Here is an 11,001-nt window from a genome sequence, read left to right as displayed (position 1 = left end):
TAAGTATGAGTGTTGTCGAAATAAAATTATTTGTTTCTTCGTGTGCCCGGGTGTACCACAAATTTATCTCTTTGTTTACGCGTATTCATTTCTCCAAATTCGTCTTAATTGTACAAGGCTTAGGCGTATTCCAAAACAAGTACGGTGCTTAATAAATAATAAATTGTCATAACTGTCTCGATTTGTTGAGTTGTAAAATTATAATTACCAGTATTTTGATTAAAACACTATAAATATATTACGGGGTGTCATGTAACCTCGACGTTGTTGTTCCAACTTCTAGAGTGATCCGCTTAACCTCTCTATTATTAACGACTAACTGACACACAGAATATGGAAATGTTAATTAAGATTATTTTTGACCTACAAAGCTATCAACAGAGGCTGAAAGGAAAGGGGTTGCAACTTGAAAGCGAAATTAATTTCGCGTCGGTCGTTTCGTTTCGCTAAATTATTCTCGTTTGAAATGGGAAATTAGGGCCCACGCGCATTTACCCTTACATTAAGGGTCAAAAGACCGGAATGTGATTGGCAGCTTCTGTTTATTTGTTGATACGGTTTATTGAGATCAAATAAAGTCCTCATAATGGCATAGCTTCGCCTTCATTGTCACAATAAATAAACTTTAAACCGCAATATTTTCGATTTTGAATATTCAATTAATTCATAATAACAATAACAACGATACAAAGGATTATACGCGAAGTCAAAATGAGATCGAAAGACAAAAGAGCTCCGCAGGTTGGCCGGTTTGTTAAAACGATAATGATTGGTATCAAGCTTGCTCCAGAAATAACCTTAAAATCAACTCAAAGGTACGCAATATTCTATGGATCCGCAGTTTTATATTCCCATTAGTAATCGTAGGACCGCCACAAATGCCACATACAAAAGAGCTTAGTTTTAGAAACGGATGAAATAAATTCCCTTTCTGGGGAGCGTGGCGCCATCTGCGGAGAAAGACCGAACTAACACTTCAAATAAAACTCTAAAGACGAGAAGGGCGCCAAATTTTGTTGGGCTCATTTTGAATATGGTTGGTATTTTTATTTGATACAAAATAATCGACCAGGTCGGGATTTTTATTTGAGACAAAATAACCGGTCATGTCGGGATTTTTATTTAATACAAAATAACCGGTCATGTCGGGATTTGTATTTAATAACCGGTCATGTCGGGATTTGTATTTAATACAAAATAACCGGTCATGTCGGGATTTGTATTTAATAACCGGTCATGTCGGGATTTTTATTTGATACAAAATAATCGACCAGGTCGGGATTTTTATTTGAGACAAAATAACCGGTCATGTCGGGATTTTTATTTAATACAAAATAACCGGTCATGTCGGGATTTGTATTTAATAACCGGTCATGTCGGGATTTTTATTTGATACAAAATAATCGATCATGACGGGAATTTAATTGAGACCAAATAATCGGGCCGAATCAGTAGCGCTCATTTTCATAAGAACCCAATAAAAACGTTTATAATGGAACTGTGCCAGAAAGCGCGGTACGCGTGAATGAAGTTGGCCGAGGCCAGATTGTCATTCAAGGTCGTCTGACTCCTCTGTTATTATGAGTGCCATTTCACTTCCTTCAGTTTTACTCTTGGTTTCCGACGTCTAATCTGGTTTTTCCCGCTCTACGCTTTGGCAGGTTGGCCCTTTCGCGAAGCTTAGCGCGTTGAATAAGCGAGAAGCCTTTAAGCGCACTTCAGATCGTGATAATTGTAATGGAAAATATTATTTAAAGCGATAATGACTAGGATGATTTGGCTGACACATCGGAAGATTCCAAAAATGGTAATTCTAGAGCTTGTAACCCATTATCCCTTTGAGATTAGCATTTACCAATTGTTATATATCAGTCGGACACCGGCCGGGTTTGGTCGGGCAAATTTCATTTTTTTCGGGTCGCCAAATTTTTTTTCTCGGGTCACCAAATTTATTTTATTTAGGTCACCATATTAAAATTTTTGGTTGGCCCAAAATTTATTTATCTTTCCAGTCGCCAAATTTTTTTTCGGGTCACCAAATGAATTTTTTTTTGCGGTCAGGCAAATTTGTTTTTTTCCAGTCTCCACATTTATTTTTTTCGGGTCAACAAATTTATTTATTTTTCGGTCCGGCAAATTAATTTTTTTCCAGTCGCCAAATATTTTTTCGGGTCGAACCAATTAATTTTCGCCAAATTTTACAAGAGCTACCGGTGTTTTGTTTTATTTTGGGCGTAAAGTATATAAAATGAAGCCCTGAACGCGATGCAATTTGTTTTGTCGAAAATTAATATTTCTTTTTTTAGCAAGCGAAAATGAGGTACCTGGTCGTATTTACCGTGTAAAAACTGTGATGCCAGATTTCGAAAATGAAAAAGTATAATTAAGAAATCGGCCTTAAGAGAATCAACAGAATCATAAACCAAGTATTTTACTAACCTTGGTATTGGCGCCTAACGGGTGAGGCCAATTTAATTTTTTTTTGGGTCGGGCATGTTTATTTTTTTTGGGTCGGGCAAATTTATTTATCGGGTCACCAAATTTAATTTTTTTTTTTCGGGTTCGACAAATTAAATTATACCGGTCGGCAATTTTTTTTCGATCGGGCAAATTTAATTTTTTTCGAGCCGAGGCTAGCATATTTCTTTTATTTTTTTGGGGTCACCAAATTTCACGCCCAACCACTTCACATAATTTACCGCTTGTATTACTCCGCCTGATGATGTATAATTTAAAACTTATTCTATACTTAGGGATATTTACGTATAATAGTTCTAGAAAGATATTTTATGACGTACCTTTCTTCCTCAACACATTTTGAAAAATCAGCGGTGGTCTGCGAGGATTCCATGTTTCAAATAAATAACAATACCAAGATTGAGTAATGTGTAATGGCCCCATCAAAGTTGACACTATTCCCGAACGAAACTATTCTTTCTAAATATGAAATAATTTAATTAAATACTGAAAAAATAAAATATACAAAGGATAAAAAATCAAAAAGGGGCAGTGTCTCTTGGATAGGCATCCAAGATCTAACCGTCAAGGAAAGGCAAAATTCTTCTCAAAGAAGGAGTGGACTCGAATTGTAACATTCTTTAACCGAACTGTCACAAATGGTTACTTCTTTAGTAACATATATATTATATTCTTCTGTTAATACATATTGCGAAGAATTTCCGATCCGTAGAAACCGTGTAGGGAAAACTTGTGGAAGTGTAGATTGTACAAAATAAAGTGACATATTTCCCCTACACGGCTTGACCCGGTCTGATATTTCTAATTATTTATTTTGATTTCACGATTTATGTAATACAAGCTGGGATACCCGGTATTTCAGATATATTGAGGCCTAGTGTCTATAGAAGAACCTTTTTAAAAATTGCTAAAATTTTATATTTACTTCGTGTGTGTGCTCAAAGAACTAAGAAACTCGATCTTTTGCCTAAGGTATGATTGTACTATCTAGCTGGGCAGTGGCGTAACTAGGAACTCCGGGGGCCCCCGCGAAAAACGACTCGGAGCCCTTTTAAATAGCACCGATGTTAATCAGAAACGTTTGGGGCCCCTGTAACCTAGGAAACATTCAACACGAAAATAGAACTCTGCAATAACTGTCTCCACGCATAGCACCGTACCCAATATAACCAACTGGCTAATGACAATATTAACCAATTATATGTTGATTACATCATAATTTGCCTTTTATTATACGGCCTATAGTGCCTATAGAAGAAGGTTTTTAAAATAAATTGCAATAATTTAAGCTTTTTTCCTAAAGAACTTAGAAACTCGGTTTTTTAGCTAAGATCAAAGTGTAGTATCTTGTATATAGCGGATATACCTAATTATTAAATTAACTCAATCATTTAAAGTTGTTTTGCCGACCGTAACCGTCGAAAACCTTAGTTAGGGTACCATGAGATAGTATACCAAATGTGGTCGACCTAAGTTGAAAACTGTAGATTCCTAAAGCGGACAAACATATATACCAACACTCATCTTTATAAATTAGATTAGCTATTAAAATTTAACGGCTTCTTACGTATTTGGTGATAGATAAAAACAATTAAATCCACTTTAGTTACGTATAACAAAGACTTCAGATTAAAAATTAAAATAACGAATATAATTTCGCGCTCTGTACAGAGGCATTCTTGTATTTATTTATTTATTAATTTATTTACCATCTCTATGGGTATGTTCCCATTTAACCCAATTTTACCTTCTCCCAAAGTTATCAGTTTTCCCAAAAACATGGTGTCCCATTTGTCCCAATTCCATTTCTCCGAACCGGAGTTCATTTAACCCAAAAATATGTATTCCCATTTTTCCCAACGATCAAGTTTCCCAAAACAATTGATTCCCATTTCTCCCAACGATCAATATTCCCAAAAATATGGATTCCCCTTTCTCCCAATCATTATTTTCCAAATATATGGTAATTGCGCGGTTTTAGATCTCATCGGTACGAGTCGATATGTCGAAAAAAATACAGCGTAACATTTTGAGGGCATTATATTTTTTGACGACCTTGTCTAATAAAATAGGAAGGGGCCTCTATGTGAATTGACTTGGCGTGAGGTTAGGTTAGGTTAGGTTTACCATATTCATATGGGCAAAATTTGATGTACTTGCATATTAAAATAAAACTTAAGATTAATGTTTATACCAAGTGTAATTTTGGGACAAATGGGATTTGGGATAACTATTTTGGGACAAATGGGATTGGGAGAAATTGGAATTGGGAGAACTATTTTGGGCGAAATGGGGGTAAACCTCTCTATGCACCGATAATTGTGGGCGTATAAAATATCCATCGATCGTGAGGTTGCCATAGCAGAGGTGAGCTAACTATTCATAACGTATTATTCAATCTCTTTCTAATTATAAATGTAATCCTTGGGGCTTAGAGTGGTGCCTAGGGTATAAGCCTGGCTAATTATTATTAAAAAAAACTGTCTAAACATAATCATAAATACATTCTTGATAAAAGAAAATACTTTAATATGAGAAGTTAATATATTAAAATAATAAAATTACTCTTCAAATATATCTAAATAAAGGACACTTACTAAAAAAATATTGGTTAAAAATTACCAAAAACGAAAAATGAGAATAGTAACTGAATATATAGAAAATAATTATTATGGTAAAAAATGAAGGTTAAGTTAAATGCTACATAGAATGTACAAACAGCATCAAACATTAAAAATATTCTAAGTATATTTCTGCCTGACTGCGGAAAGCGTTATAGGCCTGATATCAAGTTTAAAATCGCTCATTTACGAGCGCTAATTAAATAGTCCTAACCCTGCGCCCATTTTTGTAATTTTAGGAATACAGGACCCATAACGCCATCTATTAAGAAACGACTAAATGGGTTTTTGAAAAAAGAAAATAACTAATGGCATCCACTAGCTCATGGAGGAAATTTAATTAGCCGTCAGTCGATCCCCTTTTCTGTCACCCTATTTCCCTGCTTTAAAAATAACGACCAATACGACTCCTTGCATTTTCTCCGTGGCTAGAGCGACATCTACGTAAAAGGTAAGGTGATACCCCTATTCACACGCCACTGCCAAAAATAATTTTGAGGCGTGAGTGTAATCCTATATCATAATTTTTCATAATATAAAATATCCTCCCCTTCAACACTTTATCTAAAACATAGATTAAGACACGTTTGATACAATCTCAATCTGGTTTACTACGATTTCTTTGATATTTTGCAACTAAAACTTCTGATTCATATAGTTTTAGTGTTTTATCACTTCGGTATGTTAGCCCTTTTACTTATAAATGTAATAGTCAACAGTAGTGTCACTAGAGGCGCGCTTGATCGCACGAGAGCGCGCGCTTTCCAATTTCACTGTATCCGAGTAAAAATTTTAATTCATTTCAATAAAATTTAATCGTAAAAGGTAACTTGACTATATTTCGGAATTTACATTCGGTAGGTCTCTTAAAATTTCCTTTTTATTTTTTGGTCAATTTTAACGGTTTTTCACTATTGGAAAATTGTTAATGAAGTTTTCCAAACATGGAAGAGTTTGGGCACTTTTTACCAGTTTCTATCTTTGGAAATTTGGATTTTTGGCTTTTTTGGGCGTTTATGATTTTGTTCATTTTTCTAATTTTTTTACTTTGGAGCAATGAAATAAATTTGGGTGGTTTCTGAATTTAGGAATTTTGGTGGTTTCACTTTTAGTCGGTTAAAGGACTAGCCTACTTTTTGGGCTTTTTTATTTTGGGTGATTTAACTATAAAAATATTTAAACGTTGTATATCTATGGATAAAGTTCCAAACGCTTAAATAAAGGAGGATATACCAAGCCACTGTTACCCCAAAATACTGACCAGCGTAATATCCTAAATTCAGAAACGTGTTGCTTTATTAAACAAAAATTATTAAAAAAAACAAAGAAGATATTTACATCGATAATTCTAATTCTGCCAATGAGTAATATTTTAATTATTCGGTGTAGTGGGTAGGGGCCTAAAATTCGTTCACGAGCGCGTGGGCCCGCGCAACCTGTTTTGTTATTTTTTTACATTTTTTCGGCTCAATAAAAATTCTTCCATGACATCAAATATTTAAGAATGCAGACAAAATAATACGTAGTGATTTTCCAGTGGGCTTAAGATATTTAAAAATTTTGCTTTTCTTAAAGTGCTGAGAAATAACGTACTTCCATAAACGTTAATACCTTATTGAATAGGGAATTTCTTGTTTTATAGGTAAGTTTAGTTTAAGCTTATATTAAATGGAGTATGAACTTCCATATTGGTGATGGATTTACGAATAAGAACAAGTCGTAGCGAGCGTGTTTACAGAACATTTCTCGATTAAGTTCATACTCTCTTTTAAGGTTAAGAAACTTTAAATGTCGCTCCCTAAGTGGTTGTTGTGAAGGAAATCAGTTAAATTGTTGGTGTATTCCATAAAATAATGTTGGACGTCTCCCAAAGTGGTTTGTTGTGGGGGAAATCCATAAAACGTTATCTTTCCTTTAAGACCTTTTGATTACTTTGGTCAAAGTGAATGTTAATAAGGTTATACAATATGCCAATTTCGTAAAGTCTACTAGTATAAACGACAAAAAATGTTTGATATGCTTAAAAAAAATATAAGTTTAGAATTTTACCTACTAAACTTGTGACATGTTGTTTTGTACTATTTTAATCATGGATTAAATTTAATTATTTTAAAGGAACATTTGTATTTTGCAGTGGACCTTGTATATCTATTATGGAATCAGGTTCTGAACAAAATAAACATTTCCTAACGATTTCTCCAAATGCATCACAAACCTCCCTCGAACTGGATAAAGAAGAAGTTCGATTGACCACTTTTCGAAATTGGCCAAGGCAGAGTCCCGTCTCCGTGGAAAGGTTGGCTAGAGCTGGCTTTTACTATTCATCCGTTGGAACCGAAGTCACTTGTTTCAGTTGCGGAGGAAAAATATCAGAGTGGAATTACGGAGACAGTGTTATAGAAAAGCACAAGAAGTTCTACCCAAATTGTCACTTTGTAAGAAATGGCGCCAACAATGTCCCCTTTTATCCAAGTTTGAGTTCGGAGCAACAGATTCGAACATCTTCACCAATTTCTACCGGAACAGGAAACGCCAACGCCCCTACTCTAAGAATTGTTCAAAATAGTGGTGGACTCTATGGCAATGTCATTTCAGCCACTTTTAGACACAATACGAACCCATTATATCCAGTCAAAATCGATACTAAGATCAATTCCCCACCAAACATGAAACACGAAAGCGAAAGACTGAAAACCTTTAGGAATAAGTGGCCACTGGCCTACATTGATATTATTGATATGGTGAAAGCGGGATTCTATTACATCCAAATTAATGACAAAGTGAAATGCGCTTTTTGCGAAGGTGTATTAACGAACTGGGAACCGGGTGATTTCCCAATGGCAGAGCATGCCAGAAACTTTCCTCTCTGTCCTTTCGTGATGGAAAGGGAGGTTGGTAATGTTCCTTTAAACCTGTGGGACATTCCATCCACGTCTAGCAGTAACGGAGGAGATGTCTGTGGCCGGTACAATTGGGAAGAAACTTACACTCATTCCGAAAACCAACAGAAAGTTTTGAAAGATAGAAAACAAGATCAAGTTTTGAAAAATTTAGGAATAGAACGCCACGAAGGACCTAAACATCCGAGTCAAGCTTCCAGAGATGCGAGATTACGGTCCTTCCAATCTTGGCCATTGTCAAGAACAATCAAACCAGAACTATTAGCCGAAGCCGGTTTCTTTTACATTGGTAAATATTCGAATTATCCCTTCAATTGAAGAAAACAAACCAATTAACAAGATTTTTTTTACCATGAACAGGTATCAGCGATCATACTAAATGCTTTTATTGCGACGGCAGTCATTGTAACTGGAAACCCGGTGACAACCCTTGGATTGAGCACGCTAAATGGTTTTGCAATTGCGCATTTCTGCGTTTGAATAAAGGGGAGGCTTTTGTTAAAGCTTGTATAGAGGGTAAAAAGGACTCGAATGAGCTAAAACAGAGTAGCGCTGGAAACACCGAATACCCTCCGAACGTACGCAATTTCTATCTTTTACTACAAGGAGAGTAACCGAGGTGTTTATTGCCGATTTTGATCAAAGTCGGGCGTGATATGTAGACCTATATGATATATTAAATTTCCCAAAATGAGACGTTGCACTACCCATTCAATTTGCCATGGCAACCGAAAATGTTTTTGACCATTTAAAATAAAAACATCTCCATTTAAAAAAGCATGCGATTTTCTCGGTTTCGCAGGGCACTTGAATTTGAAAATCACGAAATGGGTAATTTGGACCACATTTAGGTATATTTCATCAATTTTGGGTAAATTGTAACAATGTTTGCGTAAAATAAGGAAAATAAATTTTTTGGTTTTAAGTAGTCAAAAATATTTTGGGTTGCCATGTCAAATCGAACGGGTAGTGCAACGTCTCCTTTTGGGAAATTTCATATCTCATATAGGTCTACATTACGCCCGACTTTGAACGAAATCGGCAATAAACACCTCGGGTACTCTCCTTGTTAGTTACTTAATAAATATAAAGTCTTTAAAGGGAATATAACCTCAGGTATTTGGTGTGGAACACAAACGTTTGCAGCTCTGGCCGCTCTTGCCTTTGGTCTTAAAAATGTTTGGCGCCATTGTACAGGGTAATTTGAAAAGTTGAAAGGGTCTTCCGTAAATATTGCTTTGCAGGCTATATTCCCTTTAAAGAAAGAATTTTATGGATATTTTAAAACTTTTTATTACTAAAAAAATAAAAAGTTTTAAATATCACGCGATCCTTTCTTTAAAGACTTTATTTTTATTATTATCATACTATGCATTTAAGAGGTTTTAAAACTTAGTTACTTTCCGAGTTTAACGGTAATAATAAGTAGCTATTGGCTCGCGTGGCTTGAAGGTCTTGCCACCACCCTCCTACGCAATTCAATCCGGCCATCGGTAATTGGCTTCCCGAGTCACTAGTTGACTTAGGCCTGTGTGCTTCCTTGGGTATTAGCTTAGCTGATTATTGATTATTATTATTACTAACGGGTGGAAAACCTAAAACTATTTTTTTCTTTCATTGCAGTGCGTACCTCCTGTCGTCTCCGAAATCCATCATAAAGTGGATGACGTTATGAAATCTAATATGGTTCAGGCTTTAATTCAAAACGATGATTTTCCCGTTGATCTGATTAGACAGGCTATTTTGAGATTAGTACAAGAATCGGGCGAAGGTCCGAGAGATTTTAACGATTTCTTGGAAGCAATCGACAGGCAACAAACTAATTTGGAACCAAGTTCAGCTAACCCCATCCCCAGCAGCTCCAACGCGATGGAATCTGAAAACGTACGAAACCAAGAAGATGAAGAACAACATATTATATCAAATTTCAATATTAAAGAAACAAACGTCTTGACAGAGCCCTTACCACCCGTTTCATTCTCGTCGAAAACAGAGAATCCTGGTACTTAAAGAAATTGTATATCTCATTGATTCGTTCGATACGTCTAACCAATTACTTTTCTTTCTTTCAGTCACAGGAGTTTCTTGTTGGTTGGAAGAGGAAAATAGAGTATTAAAGGAACAAACAATGTGTAAAATATGTATGGACCAAGAAGTCGGAGTAGTGTTTCTACCTTGCGGGCACTTGATCGCTTGCCTCCAATGCGCGCCGGCTCTTAAAGATTGCGCATTATGTAGAATTCCTATTAAAGGAACAATCAGGACTTTCTTATCGTAAAGACAGTTAGAATGGAATTTGATTTAATTTGTACCATGATCATGATCAGTATTCTTAGAGTCCCCAATGGCGTTCGCTATTGAAGAGCAAGTTTGTATTGGTGGTTGACATTCAACCCCAAATGAAATAAAGGTTTTGCTTCAAGTGTAATGCTACAAAAAACCCTTCATTTGTGCAAAAGTAAATAGATTAAAGAACATAAAGAAAGGCGCGTAGAAAAGTGTATGTACAAATATTTTGACTTCTGAACATAATGAGAATAAAAGTTTATTGAAAGCTTTGTGTTCCTATTTTTATAACAAAAAAAGAACTTTATCTAAACTACTTTTTGGTTGGCATTTGTTGATATGACAACGAGCTAGGCTTTCCTTTGGGTCGAGTTTCAAGTAACCCAAACCCGATCCGACTCGACCCGAAACCCGACAAACATTAAGAATATAAAACAGGAATAAAAACTTTAACAACCATGTGTTTGGACAATACTCAAGCCAGAGTTGTAGAGCCTTTCGCGTGTCTGATTTGCTGTTAGCTAATCCCGTCATATCCCCTATGGTAAGATACAGTTCACGTTTCTCCTCTTTCGTATAATTAGATTAGATAAAAATAAAATACGTAGCATTGGCTGTACAAAGATTAAAAATGATTAAACCATGATTAAATTTTTAATCATGATTATTAGTACACCCTGTAACGAAGTGATCTGCCCCTCGGTTTCACCTCTTCT

At 35.5% G+C, this 11,001-nt stretch overlaps 1 protein-coding gene across 1 annotated transcript; it reads left to right on the top strand.

The window, feature by feature from the left end:
• The first annotated feature begins 1,627 nt into the window (after nucleotides 1-1,627).
• On the top strand, nucleotides 1,628-10,485 carry LOC149932186 (baculoviral IAP repeat-containing protein 7-like). Its single transcript, XM_090155773.1, has 5 exons — nucleotides 1,628-1,807; nucleotides 7,234-8,288; nucleotides 8,360-8,577; nucleotides 9,623-10,001; nucleotides 10,072-10,485. Exons 2-5 carry the CDS (start codon nucleotides 7,253-7,255, stop codon nucleotides 10,275-10,277), a joined length of 1,839 nt encoding a protein of 612 aa, XP_090011899.1. The 5' UTR covers nucleotides 1,628-1,807; nucleotides 7,234-7,252; the 3' UTR covers nucleotides 10,278-10,485.
• The last annotated feature ends 516 nt before the right edge of the window (nucleotides 10,486-11,001 follow it).

Source organism: Leiobunum rupestre, chromosome 8, assembly GCF_980474605.1.
Source record: "Leiobunum rupestre chromosome 8, qqLeiRupe1.1.hap1, whole genome shotgun sequence".
Classification (NCBI taxonomy): Eukaryota; Metazoa; Arthropoda; class Arachnida; order Opiliones; family Sclerosomatidae; genus Leiobunum; species Leiobunum rupestre.
This window is presented reverse-complemented; position numbering and strand designations above follow the sequence as displayed.

Bases quoted from the DNA above. Each gene is read 5' to 3' on its own strand.
- LOC149932186 (XM_090155773.1), top strand. From the start codon at position 7,253: ATGGAATCAGGTTCTGAACAAAATAAACATTTCCTAACGATTTCTCCA. The intron at 8,289-8,359 runs GTAAATATTCGA...TACCATGAACAG, and splicing joins AGCCGGTTTCTTTTACATTG to GTATCAGCGATCATACTAAA. The intron at 10,002-10,071 runs GTACTTAAAGAA...TCTTTCTTTCAG, and splicing joins GTCGAAAACAGAGAATCCTG to TCACAGGAGTTTCTTGTTGG.